General features: G+C 47.1%; 1 protein-coding gene across 2 annotated transcripts in view; it reads right to left on the bottom strand.

The window, feature by feature from the left end:
• Positions 1 to 6,304: 6,304 nt before the first annotated feature.
• LOC147672867 (leucine-rich repeat-containing protein 4B-like) overlaps positions 6,305 to 21,536 on the bottom strand; it is a 258,404-nt gene continuing 243,172 nt past the window's right edge. For both annotated transcript variants that reach the window (XM_086947965.1, XM_086947964.1), the window contains exon 2: positions 6,305 to 9,436. In XM_086947965.1, coding sequence (XP_086804091.1) covers positions 7,459 to 9,387 — 1,929 coding nt within the window. In that variant the 5' untranslated portion in view covers positions 9,388 to 9,436 and the 3' untranslated portion in view covers positions 6,305 to 7,458. The remainder of the gene's footprint in view (positions 9,437 to 21,536) is intronic.

The following is a 21,536-nucleotide window of genomic DNA, read 5'->3' as shown; positions in this document are numbered from 1 at the left end:
CCCAGGAAGCAATTAACGATTGGCGGGGGGTTTAAAAGGTAAAGGGGCCGTAGCTTCGCCCTCTTTGTCCATTTTCCTGCTCGGGGTCGGAGGTCGCGTAGGAGTTATTGTGGGACCGAGTGCGGCTTCGGTGGCCGGAGGAGGAGCGTTCGCGTGACCTTAGTGGCAGGTGAGTGGGCCTCAAAGTGTTTGATGTGGTGTGTAGTGCGGGTAGTGCATGGTGGTGCGATGCGCGATTGAGGGCATCTCAGCGTACGCATGGGGTGCGAGTCGCTGGGTTTGGGTACGTGTGGTGCCTGAGCTTGTGGTGCGATAAAGGAAAGGTCGCGGCGTATGCTCCGTAAGGTACGAGTCGTAGGGGTGTGCGTTCGTGCGGGAATGTATGCTCAGGACTACGCGCCTAAGGTACGCTAGAAGGTACGAGGCGTAGGGCGGCTGGGTGCGAGGCGTAATGGCGGGAAGTCCGTGTCGCATGACTGTCGGGTGCGAACCGGAGTTTGAGAGATACGCTTGTGCGGGAATGGAGGCTCACGAGTACGCGCTTAAAGTACGCTGAAGGTACGAGGCATATGGCGACTGGGTGCGAGGCGTAATGGCGAGAAGGTACACAGGAGGGTGTTGCCGGGGGTGAGGCTACTTTAGAAGCTTTAAACCGTGCTTGAGTTGTCCGTCCAGGTTATGACGAAGCAGAAAGAAGATGGATCAAGCCTTTGCAAGCACTTGGGGACACGTAGCTGGTGTGCGGCCATTATGCTCAAATCGGACCCGCTTCCATTTCAATCTAGCTCGGTGGCTAAATGTTGAGCTGCGTGTGGCAAATAAGAAGGGCTGTTAATTCCTAGTATGAGGCCAATTACAATGAGGCAAATTTTAAATGAAGAATGCGCAGGCGCACAGCACCAGCAGAGGGCACTCGGGCGGTAATTAAACGTCATGGAAGTGCGAGGCGGTCAGATAGGTGCATTGGCTACGGAGTAGCGGGTAGATGCCAGAGGCGAGGGTGAGTGAATGGCAACCCCCGGACTAAGGGGGTCGCGAAGGCAGACCGATGGGTGACCATTTTAGGTGCAGGAAGGGGGGTGCAGAGAGGGGGTTCCTCATGTTCCAGGTCACAGGGGTTAAGGGAGTAAAGTGTGGATGTCTGACACTTTTCTGTTTTATTAAGTGCAGAATGCCACCAAGACGCGCACAGAAGGGCAAGGAAGCCCATGCAGCAAAGTACGACTATCTGGCATTGACTGAGCTGTTGGAGGTCAGTAAGGAGAAAGGCGTGGATTGGGCGCTAAAAACATTGAAGGAAGGGGCCGGTACGAGTACACAAGAGGAAACAGCGCGGGGCAAGCAGGCACGGCGCACACCAGAGAGGTTTAAAGATGCGCCAATCGAAAAGCGCCACAGAGTGGGTGACTCCCAGGCTGCATCCTCAGGTGAGGTAGGGGTGTTAGATACAGCAGGCTTGGGGTCGGACACAGTGCAAGCAAGGAATGTTCCACTGCCGGGCTCGAATGGGGGAACCAACACAACAAACAATGGTTCACAGGTGGGGGGTACCCTTCTCAACCGCGGAAGAGCCCACGACGCAAATTGCCCCGCAAACCACGCCACCAGTGGTTAAACATCCAGGCAGTGGTATAGCGCAAGTGTGGGTTCAGTCAGGGGGTATGGCACAATCCCCAGGGGTAGTAGCAGCAACGTCGCAGGAGCAGGCGCTTAGTAATTGCGCAGCAGGTTCAATGGTTCCCGCAATGGCCTATCCTGGGGCGTTAGGGCCAGTAGCTATGGGGCAATCCCCAATGGTGGTAGCAGCGACGTCGCAAGGGCAAACGCTCAGCAATTGCGCAGCAGGCGCAAGGTCCCCCGTGAATTCCTATCCTGGGACGGTGGGGCCAGTGGTGATGGGGCAGCCAACATTAGCATACAGCCCTCTAATCTATGGGTCCGTGTCCATGGCGTTATCACCCTCGGCTGGGATCACATGGCATGTGCCTGTGGAGACAAAGGAGAAGATTTTGAAGGGCGAGTTTATGGATGTCTTTGATCTCATAAATGCCAGGGTGGTCCCTGGAAAAACCAGGGTAGGAAAGGAAGGGGAGTATAAGCAGAGGAAGGTATGGGTAGACTGGTCGATCAAGAACTGGATTAAGGGGTTTGCTATCTACGCGGCTATCATTGCAGAGAGGTACCCCACAGTGGCACCCCAATTAATTAGCTACATATCCTTAATTCATGGGGCGGCGTCTGAATTCCCAGGGACAGGATGGCTCCAATACGACACCAAGTTTAGGCAAATGAAGGCAGTGCACCCTGAGGTAGCATGGGACTAGCGCTAAATTAATGTATGGCACGCAGTATTTTACTCAACAGTACCCGCGAATAGGACCAGTCACCCCTCTCCCAATCAGTCCTTTCGGGGTGACAGGGGGGAGGGAGATAAAAAACTGGCCTGCTGGCAGTTCAATAAGAATGAGTGCACCCGGGGCACAGCATGCAAATTCAAGCACTGTTGCTCCTTTTGTGGCTGACCGGCACACCCAGAAATGAGATGTTTCAAGAAATTGGGGAGGCCAAAAGAGCAGCCTGCACATACCCAAGCCAAAGGACGGCCTCCACAAGCAGCGTAGGGGCTTGTCGACGCCCATTAGACTAAATGTGCTAACACACCTCTAGCAAGTATGACAAATTGCAAGATGCCCAGTTTTTACATAATTGGGGTTGGTACCTAAAGAGGAGAAAGGGAAATTCTGTTTGATTCAGAACTTATCAAGCCCACCAGGTTTATCCGTCAATGTCAAACTTGACCCAGATCTGTGCACAGTGCGCTACACCACCTTTGGCACCGCAATCCAGAAGTTACAGGTGCTGGGCGAAGGAGCGTTGATGGCTAAATCAGATATCGAAGCAGCCTTTCGTCTCCTGCCAGTACACCCTGAGCACACCAAGTTCTTGGGTTTCACCTTCAAGGGGGAGTATTTCATTGACCTTTGCATGCCAATGGAGTGTTTGATCGCGTGCACAGTGTTTGAGACTTTCAGCAGGTTCTTGGAGTGGGCAGTACAGCAATTCCTAAAGTTGATTGCATCATACGAGGTGGTACACTACCTAGATGATTTCTTGTTCTTTGGACCGCAGGGCTCCCTAGCATGTAGGAAGGCCCTGCTGGGCTTCCAGCATCTGGCAAGAGCACTGGGCGTGCCATTGGCCGCAGAGAAGACGGAGGGGCCAACTACTCGTTTAACATTCCTACGCATTGAGATAGACACTAGAGAGGGGGTGTGTAGGCTCCCCCAGGGGAAAGTGGCAGCTTTCAAGTCAGCCATTGAGGCCTGTTTGTTGACCCGGAAGGTGACGCTGCACCAATTACAAGTTCTGGTGGGGCAGTTGAACTTCGCACTGAGAGTTATACCGATGGGCAGGGCCTTTCTAGGAGTATAGCAAGGGAAATGTCAGGGCTGTGTGCCAAACATCATCATACTAGGCTCTCAGCGGAAGTAAGGAACGACTTAATTATTTGGAAAGACTTCTTGGAAAACTTTAATGGGACAGTGGTCTGGCAAATGCCGAGTCGCCCCAACGTAGAGTTGGAATTGTTCACAGATGCAGCGGGCAGTGTGGGTTTTGGGGCCGTGTTGGGGCACAGGTGGTGCATGCAGCACTGGCTGGAGGAATGGGCGCTGTCAGGTCTCACACGGAATATTAACATTTTAGAATTGTTCCCTATCATTGTGGCTTTGCATTTGTGGGGGGACATTTTGGCGAACAGGCATATCGTATTTTGGTCTGACAGCATGTCAGTAGTGATGGCAATTAACAATCAGAGAGCGAAATGCACCTGGGTTCTGCGCCTGTTGAAGGAACTAGTGTTGCAATGTCTACAGCGCAATGTACATTTTACTGCCAGACACGTGCCGGGGGTAGACAACACAGTCGCTGACGCTTTGTCCCGTTTTAAGTTGACAGAGTTTCGCATCCGATGGCCGCAAGCAGACAGAGAGATGACGGATTTCCCGACGGGACTATGGAAGCTTGGTTCCCCACAGCCCCTGAATTGATAACAGCGTCCCTGGCCCCCAAGACCAAGAGTATGTATGAGAGGGATGGCAGACATATCAGACTTGTTTAAATGGGGCAGGGATAGTAGAGGGGTTCTCACCTTTAAGTGTCTTAGAATTTATAGTTCATCAGAAAGCAAGTGGCAAGTCATCAATAATGATGAGAAGGCAACTGTCGGCAATAGCATTCTATGCCGGGTTAGGGGTAGTGGCAGACCCAACAAAGGACCCGAGGGTGAGAAGAGATATGAAGAGTTAGGAGCGACTGACACCAGGGGTAAAGGACAGTAGGAGACCCATAGATGCGAGCAGATTAACAAATATCCTGGAAATACTGCCCAGGATTTGCTTCACACCGTACGAAACACAATTATTTAGAGTAGCATACTCGCTAGCTTATTTCAGAGTTGCTACCAGCCTCAAAGGCAGACAAAGAAGGGGGCATACGATGTGAGGATTTAATTCTGACCGGGGAATCTCTTCAGGTCAGGGTGCGGAGATCAAAAACCGATCCGTTGGGTAAGGGGATCTGGGTCCAGTTAAGATCAATGGTAGGGGCGACATGTTGCCCGGTAAGCCTGGCAAAGAATTTTCTGCAGATCAGGCCAAAGGGGGGCGACAACAGAGTACTATTGCATGGCAACGGCATTCCCCTCACCAGATTTCAGTTCACTAGTGTGTGCAAGCTTGCTCTGGAAGGCCTGGGGGTAGACACGACTCATTTCACATCCCATTCGTTCTGCATCGGCGCAGCCACGTCAGCGGCGGCCTTAGGCCTCCCAGAGGAAACTATTAAGAGGGTGGGTCGTTGGAAATCAACATGCTTTGAGCTGTATGTACGCCCCCAGTTAGTGTAAGTACTCAGTATTTCTGCCCCGTTTCTGATGCCTCACGTTGATTGTTTCCATCTTCAATTTGCTCTAGGTGCAACGTCCAAGAGGGCCCAAATATGCTGGTGTGGCCACTCTTTTATTCGCAGGGCAGGGCTTGCCTTCAAGGATTCACATGAGGAGAGAGCACAGAAGGCAAAGGGAATTGACCACCATTGGGTGGGAATAGGCGGACAACGTTTAGCGGGGGTCCCTAACGATTTGCGGGGTGCCATAGCCAGGGGCATGCCTATCCCCGATCTGCTAGTGATACATTCAGGGGGCAATGATATGATTCCGGTAGGAATGGGGGGCGTAAAGGAGGCTCTGTTCTCAGTTCTGGCAGTGGTCAGGAACATGTTGCCCAACGCGATATTACTGTGGTCCGAAGTTATACCACGGCAAGTATGGGCAGAGGGAGCACCTCCGAAGGCAGTGAATAAGTCAGTGAGGAGGCTGAATCAGTCAGTGGTGGAAATTCTAAAGAGATCCAGCATCCGGACCATCAGGCACAAGTTGATACAAACATCAAGGGTAGAACTGTGTGCGCCTGATGGGGTACACTTGTCCAAGGCAGGTAGTGAGTTGTTCATACAGACAGTGGTGGGAGCCATCGCAGAGGTGATAGATTGTGGAGGGAGGGAGGTCGAGTCGGGCAGTGAGCGCCTCGCCTTGTGGCGGGGTCCGGGGCAAGAGAAATGACAGGGACTCGGTTTGTCGGTGGCACTTTTGGCCCCAGAATAGTTCTTGAAGTCTATCAGGGCTCCGGGCTGGCGAGAGAGGGGGCTGGCCTGCTGGTGGCTCCGGACTCTCTGGCTCTACCCAGGAAGCCAGTGGTTGTCACAAGTGGTGGCAGATTATTTATCTGCGGCTCTATTGACCGGGGGACGGTCAGCCTAAGGAGAGCAGGCTATCTTGGTTGTGGCCTGCTGGCACAGCCCGAAGGTCAAGCAAGAGGACCCGTGGAGAGCGAATTGTAAATACAATGGAAATGTATAATCTTTACAGTTATTTGAAGTGCTGTGGTGTTTTGAAGCAAACTATATTAAAGGATGGTCACAATTAAGTAAAGAGAGGCCAAGGGAGTCATTGGCTGGATTTGTAAGTTAATAAACGTTTACACTGTGAAGACCAAAACTGACTCAGGTGTTTTTATGAGAGGGGGAATGGTGGTGGGGGACAAGTGCACTTTGTATGCCATCTATGTGCCCGCTACAACACGAGAGAACACACTTCCTCAGACACATGATGCATCAAACCCCACGCGCCTTAATCTCGAGTATATTTCATATGTAGAGGGCGTGAACAGCTCCTTCCCCTGGTACACTTGCATGTAATACAACACATCATCATTTAGATATTTTTATTCATTTTTTTCTTGGACTGTGGCAATGCTGTGACATGACCTTTGTAGGCTGCAGCGTCTAATGAACAGCACCCAGCTTCATGAAACTTTCCCCCATCCCACCCTAAAAAAAAAAAAAATCAAATAAGTTCATACCCGGTTCCGCTTGAGTCACACCATACATTTCCAGCATATAAATCCACAGAAAAATACTCCTCACACTATTAAGATTACAGGTGGTTGTTTTTTCCTGGAGGGAACAAAAGTCCTACCTTAAATTCTCACAATTTCCCCCAAGCTCTCATCCTCAAAAAATAATTTCTACAACTCCCCCTTTTTTGCTGTTTTTTCATTATGCGTCAGATTTGTGTGCAAAGTTCAGAACGATGTTGGCACGTTTGAAATCGGCTATGGCACAGGTTTTTTTCTTATAACAAAGGTCCTTCATCAGGGCTCAAAACACCATTTTTGTGGCTTTTTTTTATTTTTTTAAAAAGAACGAAACTCCAAAGAGACCCCAAAATGATGAGGACCACAGACTGAACGAGGCCCGGAAGGGGGTCTGCTTTTCACTAAAACTTCAGTCCCTCCGACCCTACCAACCCAAGCCCAGCGGTCCCCATTATTACAAATTAAAAAATATTCCCTCTTCTCAGATCGTAGATGGGTGATGTCTCATCACTACTTCTTTTTCACACAGGATTGAGGACTGAAATAACCCAACAGCCATTCAATAGTAATACTATTAATAAAAAAATGCAATTTCTCGCCTCAGTAATTCCTTGATTGATTCTCCCTTAGTTTCACATGTTCCATAACACCTTTCCTTGATGAAAATAGATCTCAAATAGAATTTACGAATAAAGAGCTGTACCACAAAATAAGCTTTTTTTTCTTTCATTTTCTTTCGTGACATATTTTTTCTTTTTTTAGTAATACTTCAGGTAGTTGGATTGTGAAACATCCCATTGAAATATCAAAATATCTTCCATTCGTGTCTGTGTTTTCACATAGTCTTTTTTTGGACTTTGATACTGCAAACAAATGTTTTTGAATAAAAGGCTAAACCAGAGGCACACTGCTGCTGATGTATGTGTGTTCTCCGCATGGGCAACTAAGACGCTTTCGTTGCTGCTGTGTTCCATGATTTGTGTTATTTCACTCCCCCCAACTCCACCTGGTATGCACTGCAGACCTAAATTTGTGTCTCCTGCACATTTTCTTTTGAGCTGCTCTTGAACAGCAGAGGTTCATGGATGGAGTTGAGAATGGGGTTTTTGGCACAGTTCAGAGTGCCTGTGTTGTTGTTATAATGCGCTTTGTAGGCCGTGTAGTGGTTAAGGTGGTCATGCTCAATAGCTGGCAGAGACATATGGTTATCACCAGGGTTGGTAGTTGGCATCTCGTCCTCGACATTGATGATCTCAATGGTCCTGGTCGGGCCATGGTGTTTGTGCAGCTGGTGCTGTTTCCGGAGCTTGTAGAAGACGATGAGCATGACGGCTGCCATGAAGGTTATGGCCACAAAACAGCCGATAATAATCTTTGTGGTCTTCATCACGTCGTCCAAGTCCTTCATGGTATCACCAGTGACATCGGTGATGGGAATGGTGTAGGGTTTTTCAGTAGATCCAGTGCTGCGTGGAGTCAGAGATGTTGTTGTCCTGTCCCAGCCGCCAGAAGGTGTAGGTCCAAGCACCTTGTCTGTTGGTTTTGGCTCCTCTTGGGTGGTCTCCATAGTCTCCACCGTGACCGTGGTGAAGTAGGAATATGGGGTGGTTGTGGTAGGGTCAGCAGCAGAGACATTGAGCGTAGCAGAAGCTGTGGTGTTCCCTGCTGAATTGGTGACCATGCACGTGTACTGACCAGTGTCCTGGACAGTAACATTGGTAAAGTTAAGCGTTCCATCGTGAAGCACTGAGATACGCACTCTGTAAGAACCATGAGTCATCAAAGTCCCATTCGGAGTCAGCCAGTTCACCGATGTCATGGATGTGCCCGTCCGGCACTTCAGCTCAGCTGCCATTCCCTCGGTGACATTCAGGTCTGTAGGCGGTTCTACAATTACAGGAGCATAACAGGTGAAATGGCTCTGGTCCAGCTCCCCAATGTATCTAGCCTTTAGGTTTGGAGGTGAATGGCAGCGGGCACAGCAGGTGGTATTACTTGGCACCGTCTCTTTCAACCACCAGCTCAACCACAGCACATCGCAGTTACAGTGCCAAGGGTTGTGGTTGAGGTGCACCCGCTCCAGACGATGAAGAGGTGTAAACAGGTCATGGGGGAGCGACATGAGGTTATTGTGAGAGAGGTTAAGTTCCTCCAGTGATTTCAGGTCATCAAAAGCATTGCGCTCAATTATTTTTATCTGGGCATGCATTAACCATAATTTCCGCAAGCTGACGAGCCCCTGGAAAGAGCCCGGACGGATCATTTCCAGCCGATTGCCTGAAAGCTCTAGCTCCTCCAGTCTCACCAGGGCAGTTAGGTTAGGGATATCCTTCAAGTTACACATCCCCAGGTTGAGATACCTCAGGTTGACTAGACCTTCAAAGGCTGCTTCTGAGATAAACTCCAACTTTTTCAGCTCACCCAAGTCCAGTCGTCGCAGAGAGGGCACTCTATTAAAAGCATAGGAGGGTATACTCCCTATGGGGTTATTCCTCAACCACAGTTCCCTCAGTTTAGAGAGGTACTCAAAGGCTTGTGTGGGAACAGTAGTCAAGCGGTTATCAAACAGCTCCAGGGTGTTGAGGTTAGGGAGGCCATTGAAAGCACCCACCTCAATCTTGCCAATCAAGTTCTTGCTGAGCTGCAGGATCTCTAGATGCCGCAGGTGCTTGAAAGTGTCTTGCTTAATAACCTGGATGATATTCTCCTGAAGGTTAAGGTACCTGGTGTTGATTGAGATGCTCTCTGGTACCTCCACCAGTTCCCTGCGGGTACAGACAACTCGGCTGGCCTGGTTGCTGCAAGAACAAGTTGCTGGGCAAGAGGTAGGTGAAGTCCCAGCAAGAGCCAGCGTTGACACCCACACGATTAACAAGACCTGCTTCCAAACCATCCTAATGAACTTCAGCACTGGTATCCTGCGGGTAAAGCGGTGGGCGGCCATAGTCATCATTCATGCTTTAGCGATGGTCACTGCAGGAAGGGCTCTCCGGTGCGCGTGTCTGAAAGAGAAGAGAAAGACAACGTTATAAAGGAAATTGTGTATCACAGATAAACGAACAACAATAGGTAATGATTGGCAATCGATCTAGTATCCAGTTGCCTAACAAACTGGCATGTCACAGACACTACATTGATTACAGCTTCAACTTGGCATCGATACCTCTGTCCCTGGAATGCATTTGTTCAATATACCCTATAGCTCCATCATTTTCCATGAAGGCTACCCTGAGAAGTATTTTAGGTTTATACCTCTTTCCTATACAGACTATAAACGTATCCCACATCTTTGCAAAGAGGTAGCTTCATGCATCAAATACCTTCACTGAGAGTCTTGTGTGTGCATCAGCTGCCTTCCAGGACAGCCTGCTTCACACCCCCATCTCCTTTCCCAGTATAAACCACCTTCCCAAATATCACGTTCCGTGGAGCCATTGCTTTAGAGAGGGTGTTTTGGGTGTGACACCCTCACCCCTCCCAAACTGCGTTCTTGTTTTGGTAGTTGCACCCAGGGGCCCTTGATCAGGTTTGCCATGGCTGTGTGGCTTTTTCCTGTTAATCCGGATTTCATTAAGAGGTTTTTACTTAAATATATATAGTGGTTGGTTTACCAAAAAAGTACTAAATCTGTATCCATATGAGTACCACCTGAACGGATGCAAATTTACTGCTTTTTGGAAACCACAAACATTGGCAGTAGTAGCCTTGGGAAGCTGGACTAGTCTCAGGTGTACAGGCACCCTACTGGCAATCAAACACCCATAAGGTTAACGAGACGAATGCTTTTAAATTAGCAATCACTGGCAATCATGCGGGTAGCATTCCAACCCATCATTTTCCCTCACTGTGTCACTCTTGAAAAGATTTAGGGTTGGGTGGGTGGAGGAAAGCAAACAGGGTGGCGGAAGACATTATATCAGTCACCCTGCATTTACTCCAACCCTACACATTTAGAGAAGTCCACTAGCCCGCAAACATATTTTACATGAGCAGGAACCACAGTCTTGGCACTTCATGTCAATGTAGAAAACTTTTGACATACAGCTCCATCAAACATGATGGCTGTCCGTCAAACTTTCCCAGTTTTTTTTTTCCAAAAAGAAACTCCTAGAATGCAAGTGTGTTTTTGAAAAAGAAAATGAATAAGCCTCACACCATGGGGGTCATTTTACTTTTTCTTTTACTATCTCCCACTGTCAGGACATACCTGCCCTATTTAAAGGGACATCCAACCATCCACTCTAAATAGGGCAGACAGTCAGATGGCTTACCTCCAACAGCCCGACTCTGGGTCATTGGAGAAAGTCTTACACCTACTGAGTAAATTGTATATTTTTGGTGTAAAGCTTGCAATTCACATGACTCAAAATCAGTTGGTTGGGCATGTAGTTTGGTGGACAGGGTACTACGCTTCAACTGCAATGGAGTATCTTGTTCGACAATCCAGTCCCAGACGCCCACTTATTGCAACTCAATACTGTCCTTGCTCGTCAGGGGAACCATCCATACCAAACCTTGGTCATCTCATCTATTCACCCTGCGGACCACTGCTTTTCTAGTTGAGAAATTTGAGATTCACACCCCCCCCCCCCGAGTCTTACTGGCTAAGTTTTGCCCCATCTGTTCCATGTACACATTCTCTCACTAGACACTCTGCTCTACGAAACCACCACCTTCCAAATCAGGCTGGTTAACATAAGAATTGCCTGTGTAGTAAGGCTGTCTTTTGCCTCCACCACCATCATGGAGCAGCTGCTCCATTCAAGCTAAAAGGGACTGCTCCATGTACCCAAAGAAGACTATTCTTATATGCAGCGCTGTTATAGAGAGCCGGTTGTATGCATCCACCATCTCAGCAGAGGGAATGCCTCATGCATCCACAACCATCAAAGAGAGGCTACTCCAGTCAAAAGATATTACCTGCATACACCAACTACCTGGACAGACTGCCCCCTGCATCTTTCCTCTAACTAAAGATGATGCTATGCCGATACAACTCATCCACAGAAAGACTGCTTTGGGCATCAAACACTCCCCTAAAAACGCGACTTCACCTATGCACCACCTCTGCAGAAAGACTTCTACCGGCATCAAACCTCTCCGAAAAGAAGGTGCTTCTTGTATCCACCACCTCTGCAGGGCATCAAACACCTCCTGAAAGAAACTTCATATGTGTACCTCCTCCTCAGAAAGGATGCTCCCTGCATCAAACACTGCCCTAAAGTAACTGCTTCATACATGTACCACCTCTGCAAAAAGGCTGTTCCTGGCATCAACCACCTACCTAAAAATGCTGTTTCAGGTACATACCACCTCTACAGAGAGGCTGCTCCTGACATCAAACACCTCTCTAAAGAAGCTGTTTCATGTCTGCGCCACCACCGAAGAGAGGCTGCTTCTGACATCTAACACATCCCTAAAGAAACTGCTTCATGTTCGTCCCACCCAAGCAAAAAGCTGCAACAGACTTCAAACACCTCTCTAAAGAAGCTGTTTCATGTCTGTACCACCTCTGCAGAAAGGCTGCTCCCGGGATAGAGCATCTCCTTATAGAAGCTGCTTCATGTCTGCAACCCTTCTGAAGAAAAGCTGCTTGGGGCATCAAACACTGCTCTAAAGTAGCTCATTCATGTCTGCACCACCTCCGCAGACAGGCTGCTTGTGCAGGGGCGGCCTTAGGCATGTGCAAGCTGTGCACCTGCACAGGGCCACCAAACCCCAGGGGCCACCACGCCAATATATATCCTTAATATAATAATCCTCTGAGGATGGATACATATTTGCGTGGCGGCCCAGGCAGGGATTTGGCAGCCTCCGGCTCTGTTCCACTGCCAAACACCCTGACCCCCCCCCTCTTCACTGGCCTCCATGCTACCCCCCGCCCAGATCCCCTCTTCCGGGGCCCCCTATCTACGCTCCCTGCCCACGGCCCTCATGAGCCTAGAGCCTGGCATAAACCACCTCACTAAAGAATCTGGTTTACATACGCACGACCACCGGAGAAAGGCTGCTCCAGTCACCAAACCCCTCCCTATAGAAGCTGCTTCACGTCTGCACTACCACTGCAGAAAAGCTCTAAAGAAGCTGCTTCACTATGCCACACCTCTGCAGAAAGGCTGCTCAGTGCATCACTTCCCTAACGAAGTTGGTTCACTTCTGCACCATCTCTTCAGAAAGGCTGCTCATGGCATAAACCACTTCTCTAAAGAAGCTGTTTTACATAAACACCACCTCTGCAGAAAGGATGCCCCTGGTATGAAATATCTCCCTAAAGAAGCTGTTTCACTTACACACCACCTCTGCAGAAAGGCTGCCCCTGGTATGAAATATCTCCCTAAAGAAGCTGTTTCGCGTACACACCACCTCTGCAGAAAGGTTGCCCCTGGTATGAAATATCTCCCTAAAGAAGCTGTTTCACATGCACACCACCTCTGCAGAAAGGCTGCCCCTGGTATGAAATATCTCCCTAAAGAAGCTGTTTCACTTACACACCACCTCTGCAGAAAGGCTGCCCCTGGTATGAAATATCTCCCTAAAGAAGCTGTTTCACTTGCACACCACCTCTGCTGAAAGGCTGCCCCTGGTATGAAATATCTCCCTAAAGAAGCTGTTTCACTTGCACACCACCTCTGCAGAAAGGCTGCCCCTGGTATGAAATATCTCCCTAAAGAAGCTGTTTCACTTGCACACCACCTCTGCAGAAAGGCTGCCCCTGGTATGAAATATCTCCCTAAAGAAGCTGTTTCACTTGCACACCACCTCTGCAGAAAGGCTGCCCCTGGTATGAAATATCTCCCTAAAGAAGCTGTTTCACTTGCACACCACCTCTGCAGAAAGGCTGCCCCTGGTATGAAATATCTCCCCAAAGAAGCTGTTTCACTTACACACCACCTCTGCAGAAAGGCTGCCCCTGGTATGAAATATCACCCTAAAATATCTCCCTAGAGAAGCTGTTTCACTTACACAACACCTCTGCAGAAAGGCTACTCCTTGCATCAATAGAAGCTGCTTCACGTCTGCACCACCTCTGCAGAAAGGCTGCTCCCAGAATCAAATATCACCCTAAAGAAGCTGCTTCACTATGCCACGCCTCTGCAGAGAGTCTACTCCTGGTATCAAACACCTCCCTGAAAAGGCTGCTTTATGTACTTACTTCCTCCGCATAAATGTTGCTCCAGGCATCAGACGCCTCTCTAAAGAAGCTGCTTCACATATGCACCATCTCTGAAGAAAGGCTGCTCTTACCATCAAACACCTCCTTAAAAAAGCTGCTTCACGTCTGCAGAAAGACTGCTTGTGGTATCAAACACCGCTGGAAAGATGCTGCTTCACGTACACACCACCTCCGCAGAAGGCAAATACCTCCTTAAAGAAGCTACTTCAGGTCCGCACCATCTGCGCAGAAAGTGGCCATCAAACACCTCCCTAAAGAAGCTAAAAAGATGCTTCACGTCTCCACCACACCCTAAGGCAATTACAAACAAGGGGTGACCCAAATTTAACCCGGAGGACCTGGGTAGGATACGGTATAGAAAAGCAGTGGTCCAATCGGGGAGGCAAACACAACAACACAAAAGATGATTCGATCACTTTTGTACTCAGTGTACGAGAGAACATGAAGGAACACAGGCTCAAAATGCTCAAGGAGGAATTGATTTTAGTTTCTGTTGTAGGCACTTATGTGGGTATTTCGTGCGGTTGTTGGGTAACTGACGTCTCCCCCTTTTGGAGCACTGCCAATTACACTTTGAATGTTTCCTTTAGCCCTAATTGTCAGTTGTGCGCCCTACCTTAAACCTGGCTACCTGGAGTGTTTGAATAGAACACAGTCTCAGATGAGGGAAGATCTGCTTAATTGCAACACATGCTTCGAAAGTAAATAACGAAACACAACAACACATAATCACTTCAACATTTTCTTTAAATCTTAGTTGCAATTGGTAAAGAACATGGTAGATCATAAATATCTTGCATAAATACTTAAAAGTAGCAATATAGTGCTCCAGCTACCATCACGTTCAAAGATGCGGAAAAGGTGCTCAAAGAAGGTGCTCTGAGTGTGAGGATAAGGAGGAAAGAGAGGAATATTCTAGTCAGATTATTTAGTCACATACGCCTGTCAAACATCTAGATATATGACATCGACCCCATCCTATCATAGACCCAGCTCTTAAATAATAATTGCACAAATATGGATCCTAATGTCTTCCTCCAGGCTTGGTTATAGGGTGTCGACATAGGGTGTCGACGTTTCGACCCGACACGATGGCAGGGGCCACTATATACCTCAAACGCGGGTCTTCATCAGAACTGGAGAAGTGGTGGGTGATGGAGGCACCTGTTATGGGCCTGTTTCGACTGTGACAATGAATGTCCAAGGAAAAGCATGCGGCCCAAGAGGGGCTCTGTTATAACAGGTGACAAGGATCCACCTGGGAATTGGGTGCATTCACTTAGTCGGTATTCCTTTCAAGCGCATTGCTGGCTGATTCCAGGGAGACCCCAACTTATTTGGGGGAAAAACTGTCAGACCGTCTCCAAACAGACCATAAAGATAAATCAATCATTGATCTCAATGTAAAGCAGCAGCTTTTCATCTCACGGCAGGGAAGAAAGGAAGCTGCTTTGTTTCCCACAAGAAGCTGATCCGTGCAGCTAACACCCCCACAGAGAGGCCCTCGTCTGTCCCGTGCATACACCGCCCATGCATTGGAGACCATGCATTGGAGACTGGCCCCGCTTTATGCTTCCTACCTCTGCCCTCTCACTACCTTCTCTTGGAGATCAACCCTGTTCCATGCTTTCTGCAACCTACGAATGAAGCTGTTCCATACTTAACAGGCTTGTTGGATAAGCATGTTCAAGTCAAATCATCTTTATTCAGAGTAAGATCTACAGTCATGAAAGCAATCAACAAGTACACTAATCAAATTTAAAAATAGCCTTTTCAAATATATACAATATTTAAAAGTGCCAATAGTACATATTTTTCTATTTGGCAGGTTAAAAAATCCATGTTCAAAAATGTCCCATGTGCAAAAAGGGTACATAGTATATGTTTTAAACGATTAGATTAAGTTCAATCTCTGAGGTCTTCATATGTTAAGGTGTCTAGGTAAAACAGATCTTTTCTAATCTTAATTGCCCTTTGTATAAATGAAATAACAGAATAGCATGTTCATGCTCAGGCATGTTCCTGGAGGCTTTCTGATAGATAACTGCTATTTATTGATACACAACTCAATAGTTGTGATTGTATCGACCTCCCAGTATAAAAGGCAGAGTGGATCCGAAGGGAGACATACCTGAGACTTTGTAGTCACACATACATCTCTTGAGAAGTCCACTGAGCCATCAGACCCGGTGACTACCCACAAAATGCAGCTAAAGCGTGTGCCGCCATCTTGAACCCTTGAAGTACCCCAGGAGGGAAGGGAAGAGTAAGGTGTGTGTACAAAGGGATGACCGGCGACAAGTGTGAGATACAAGTAGAAGTGATCAGAGAAGTGGGTATGATGAGGCCTGGATTAAAAGGGGCAAGAGGGCCAGTGCTAGTGTGGCACAGCAGAGTGAGAGAAAGAAAAGGGGGCATGAGTGGAAGGAAGCGATAGGGTGTTACACAGGTTAGCTTTGCCTCTCTCAGTGCAACCTGGACTAACAGGTGCGAGGCATCAGAAACAGTGCAAGGATTTGACACCCCTGCTATGGACGCAGAAAGGTACATTCCATGGATGATGCCTCGAAGTCGAAACGGGGATGGCGGAGCAGGGCGGCGGACAGGGCCGCCCCTGGAGTTCATGTCCTAAGTGAAAACACCCAAGTATGTTGCCTCACGCCTCCTCTTTCCCGCGCATGTGCACAAACCCACACACAAAACATAATCAAGCAAATCAACAAGTTAGTTTTCCATCTGTGGACAGCGCTCCTAAACTAGCACAGTCCTGGCAGTAGTACAGTTTGCAAGGTGAATGCAGACTTCAATGCGCTTTACTAGTAAACCGTCAGCTAATGAAACTCACATTGGTAAATGGATTGCTTTAACCCTTTCCATGCTCATGACGAGCTCAGCTCGTCATGAGGCACAGTGGAGCTGTGCTGATGACGAGCTGAGCTCGTCATGGAAGTACCAAAATCACACTTTCCAGCACAGGAGGGGAAAATGCACAGCAGCGATGTGGTTAAGAACCTATGCCCCCTCATTTTAAAATATCAACTTTTTCACTTTCACCGAGTAAACTGACTTTGCAGCTTGTATTTATTTTTTGAAGGCCACTGTTTAGAGCGTCAAGACTAAGGGATGACTATGGGTCTTAGCCCACGTGCCTTTCAGTAGTAGCAATTTAACCCCACTAACCTCTCTAATGACACTGGGCCCGATTCACAGAATGAACTTACTACTTTTGGCATTCACAGAATGCACTTACAACTTTTGGTATTCACAGAATGAACTTACTCATTTCGGTATTCACAGAAGTTAGGACTACTAACTTTAGGACTCCTAAATGCCTTCTGTGAATACCGAAAGTCTTAAAATTAGAATTTTTCTCAATTTAGTAGTACTAAAGTTAGGACTCCTAACTTTACTACTACTAAATTGAGAAAAATCGTAATTTTAAGACTTTCGGTATTCACAGAAGGCATTTAGGAGTCCTAAAGTTAGTAGTCCTAACTTCTGTGAATACCGAAATGAGTAAGTGCATTCTGTGAATGCCAAAAGTAGTAAGTTCATTCTGTGAATCGGGCCCTTAGAGAGCCAGGCGCCCTGGCAATACAACACTCATGATGGGATGGAACGGTTTTCATCCCATCATCCCATTTGCTAACACGTCTCTCCGGACGCCCCAACGAAGTGTATGGGCAGGCAGGTTATGGGTCGGTTCTGGTGGGCAGTGCAAGGGATGAGGAGGTGGGTGGGCAGGGTTAGAACAGCTGGAGTCTGACCACGCCCACCCCCTGACTTGAGCACTCCCTCTACAATCCTCAGCAGTTACAACTACTTGAGCAGTTTTACCTTTTCAGAAGGTTGTGACCACCCTCAAATGGCAATTCATCCCGCACTTTCAGGTTGTGCACAATTTATCAGTGCAAAGAAGGGTGAGTTAACGCATCCATACTATGTGTCTTCCCGAGATGAGATGGACGTTGTATTGTATTGCTCCAGCCATACTGTATCGAATAATTGGAAAAGTAATTTTATGTTGAATGTTGCTCATTTTATCTTTTAATTCCGCCTGTAACTACAGAAACCTAATAATATAGAGCCACTGGAATGTACATTATCTTCTATTTCTACACATTTACCTATTTTTGGGAGTTTTTCTCCTTAGAAAACTTTGTAAAGCATTGTGTGGTCCTTATTAACCTTGTGATGGGTGCAGGAAGCCTGTCCTATGTGTTAGTAATGTAGGCTCCTCGGTGCCTTACAGAGTGGGTGGGTGGGAGGAGAAGAAACAAACACTTGCTATGTCCGGCTCTTCCCACCTCTGCATAAGTGATGGGCACATCTAGAAACAAGAGGCTCTGCTGGGGAAACATATAGGAAACCTGAAAGGCACAAATCCTCCTGGCCTATATTTTGGAAAGTGCATCAGGGGCGCAACGGGCATGTGGTCTTGCTTTACGCTCCCCTGGGGCACTTTGGTGTGACAGAAAGGCCCGCAGATGCTTAAGCGGCCCTTGCACATATAGCACCAGCACTATTACCAGAGGGATTTCCCTCATTTGCAAGGGGGTGTGGCCCCATGCAAATGAGGGAATCTCTTTGTCTTTGCACCCACGCCTTATTATAGACTCGGGCACAGAGGCAAAGAAGCTGTCAGGAGCACCCTGACTGTGTGCCACCTAAAAGATGGCGTACTGTCAGTGCGCAACCTGATGGCAGCCTTCTGGAGGGGGTGAATGGGGGATCCTATGGAACCCCCAGATATCCCCTTACAAGCAGGTGTAGCTACTCACTGCAGCCGCCTGCAAGAGGATCTTTAACCCCCCCCCCCACCCCCCCCCCCTTAAAAGTGAAGGCTGGTTGCCGTCTGCACAGTGAAACATGAACCGGCTGCTTGAAAGCTGCTCCATTTTTCAATGTATCAGGGTGCACTTTCCCTGTTTCTTTCCAGTGTATCTGCTTTAAGTGCACCGTGGCACAAATAGGGAAGGTGTGTAATAGTGCCTCTAGTGTACCAACCCCTTCTTCTTCCTGTTAAGTACTGGGGGATTAGTTGAATTAAAGGAATAAACGGACATCATTCACTGTGGTCCATACCACTTCCACTTTTGCATGGAAAATAGCAACTTGCGTTAATAGTGCTTCCTACTGCAGCTTTGTTGTCTCTACACACTGTAACGTTGGTTTATACCCAATTGTCATATTTAATTTACTTGTAAATCCCTAGTAAAGTAGTGCTACATGTATCTAGAACCTGTAAATTATATGCCACTAGTGCGCCTCCAGCATTAATTGTGCCACCAAAGTAAGAAGCACTTTCAACATTTTTCAGGACTGCTGCTGTAAGCCTTTGGATGCAGTTGTGAACTGCCACGTCAAACTGACAAAATAAACCTTTTGCCAGGCCAAAACCTTTCGTTTTTAAAACATATAAGTCACCCTTGGTACAGGCACTGAACAGCCCATAGGGTAGGACGCATTGTATTTAACACCTTGGCTGCTAGGTGTTTTCCCCTCCTGTGCTGACTTTTGATTATTTCCATTCTTTCATGATGAGCTCAGCTCGTCATCAGCACAGCTCAACCGTGCATCATGACGAGCTGAGCTCGTCATGAGCATGGAAAGGGTTAAAAAGTTGGAAATATACTTCAAGTTTTACATGTATTGGTATTCATGAACACTTTAATTCGTTTTTCACTACTGCAAGGACTACCTCACCCACATTGGAGTCATCTTTTCATATGTTATAACTGTAAATTCCAAATGGGAACAGATAAGCAGACATGTTTGGTGTCTCTGGAATTGCAATTTAAAATCCCAACTTATGGTGAAGTCGGATTTTAAATTACAATTTTACAATGTTAAAAGTGCCACTTTTAGAATCTTTTGAAAGTTAAGGAGATAGGTCCCGGGACGTGGGGTAGGCTGGACCGTATATAAATTTAGAAAAACAAGTGCCACCCCCACTACTATTCAGAGCTCTTTACTTAGAGCAAACAAATCAAGAAATGAATCACCGATCTGTTTGGTACATTTATTTATACCTGTTGTTTAGAAAAATTCAAAATTTTAGGTTTAAACGAGTTGTCAGAGGAAGACACTCAACATGTAATCAATGCTGGACAAAAAAGAGAAGAAAATATATTTGACAAAATTGACAAAAACAATTTCACACAAAAGAGAACACACAACTAGTGTGATACACATTTCATAATGAATGATCATTTAGCAATATTCATTTAGCAACATTAATTTCATGCTAAAACATTCATTGTAGTAATCGGAACATTAGCTCATCAAACAATATATATTCAATGAAGGAGACACGTTCTAGGTGAACCATGGAAGAATGCAGACAAGTTAATCAAACAACCAGTTGAAACAAGAAAACAATTTATGTGTTCTCTGCGTATTCCTCCAATGCTGCCGACGCGTTTCGAGACCGTACAACAAGTTAACGGACTCTCATCAGGGCTCATTCAATGTGGATCTAGAAGTGTGTATTAAAAAAAAGCGGCTTTCTAAGCTCTATGTTATCTTACAGATAACAAGGTCCCACCACAAGTGTTGTCACATTCAGATCCTCGAGATCAGGCCTCCGGAACCATTTTCAGGTATTAATAGGGCCTAGAGGGGCAGTGGGGGCAGTCACCCGATTACTGAACACAATGGTGACTCGTCGCTCTCTTTTCTGTTTTTTAATACACACTTCTAGATCCACATTGAATGAGCCCTGATGAGAGTCCGTTAACTTGTTGTACGGTCTCGAAACGCGTCGGCAGCATTGGAGGAATACGCAGAGAACACATAAATTGTTTTCTTGTTTCAACTGGTTGTTTGATTAACTTGTCTGCATTCTTCCATGGTTCACCTAGAACGTGTCTCCTTCATTGAATATATATTGTTTGATGAGCTAATGTTCCGATTACTACAATGAATGTTTTAGCATGAAATTAATGTTGCTAAATGAATATTGCTAAATGATCATTCATTATGAAATGTGTATCACACTAGTTGTGTGTTCTCTTTTGTGTGAAATTGTTTTTGTCAATTTTGTCAAATATATTTTCTTCTCTTTTTTGTCCAGCATTGATTACATGTTGAGTGTCTTCCTCTGACAACTCGTTTAAACCTAAAATTTTGAATTTTTCTAAACAACAGGTATAAATAAATGTACCAAACAGATCGGTGATTCATTTCTTGATTTGTTTGCTCTAAGTAAAGAGCTCTGAATAGTAGTGGGGGTGGCACTTGTTTTTCTAAACTTTTAGAATCTTGGCATTTTCTTGCATTAGCCATTTGGTGCTTGCAGCCTGTTTGTGGGTCACATGACTGGGTGGCGGTAACATTAGGGCTTTGTGCATTCCTCCAAGACTGCCACACAGAATGGGAGCTTAGTAGTGACTGGATGGGCCATCACTAGCAGGATGGGAGGAAGGACCTGGGCCCAGACCCACTTAGACATGAATAGGATGCATTCTGTCTCCACACAAAGGGCTGTGAAGCCCCTGTAGAACGTCTGGAGCAATGGCCAGGAAGGCAGGGCACCTGTGCACTTCAAAGGCATGCCTATAGCAGCTTCACCACACTTCAAAGGCATAACTGGGTATAAATACTGGACCTCAGACACCAACTCCTCAGTTCACTTCTGGTCCTGTGTGTGCTCTGCCAAGAAGACGGACTTCTGTGCTGATGAAAGGACTGCCACTCAACTGGACTTCTGCTCTGAAGGAACTACTGCCCTGCTGTGCTGACCAGCTGCACCCTTGTTTGGGTGAGAAGGGCTGGACCAGCATCTCTTGAACACAACACAGAGTGACTCAAAGGGCTAGTTGGTTGACCTCCTGATCTGAAGCCTCAGAGACACAACAGGCTTCCTAAAACCTTACACCTGCACCTGGACTCTGACATCTGTGAGTCTAGCCTGCCAAGTGGTGTCA

This window comes from Lissotriton vulgaris, unplaced genomic scaffold, assembly GCF_964263255.1.
Source record: "Lissotriton vulgaris unplaced genomic scaffold, aLisVul1.2 SCAFFOLD_408, whole genome shotgun sequence".
In the NCBI taxonomy this organism is placed as follows: domain Eukaryota; kingdom Metazoa; phylum Chordata; class Amphibia; order Caudata; family Salamandridae; genus Lissotriton; species Lissotriton vulgaris.
Note: the sequence above shows the minus strand (reverse complement) of the source record. Positions and strands in the feature narration are given on the sequence as shown.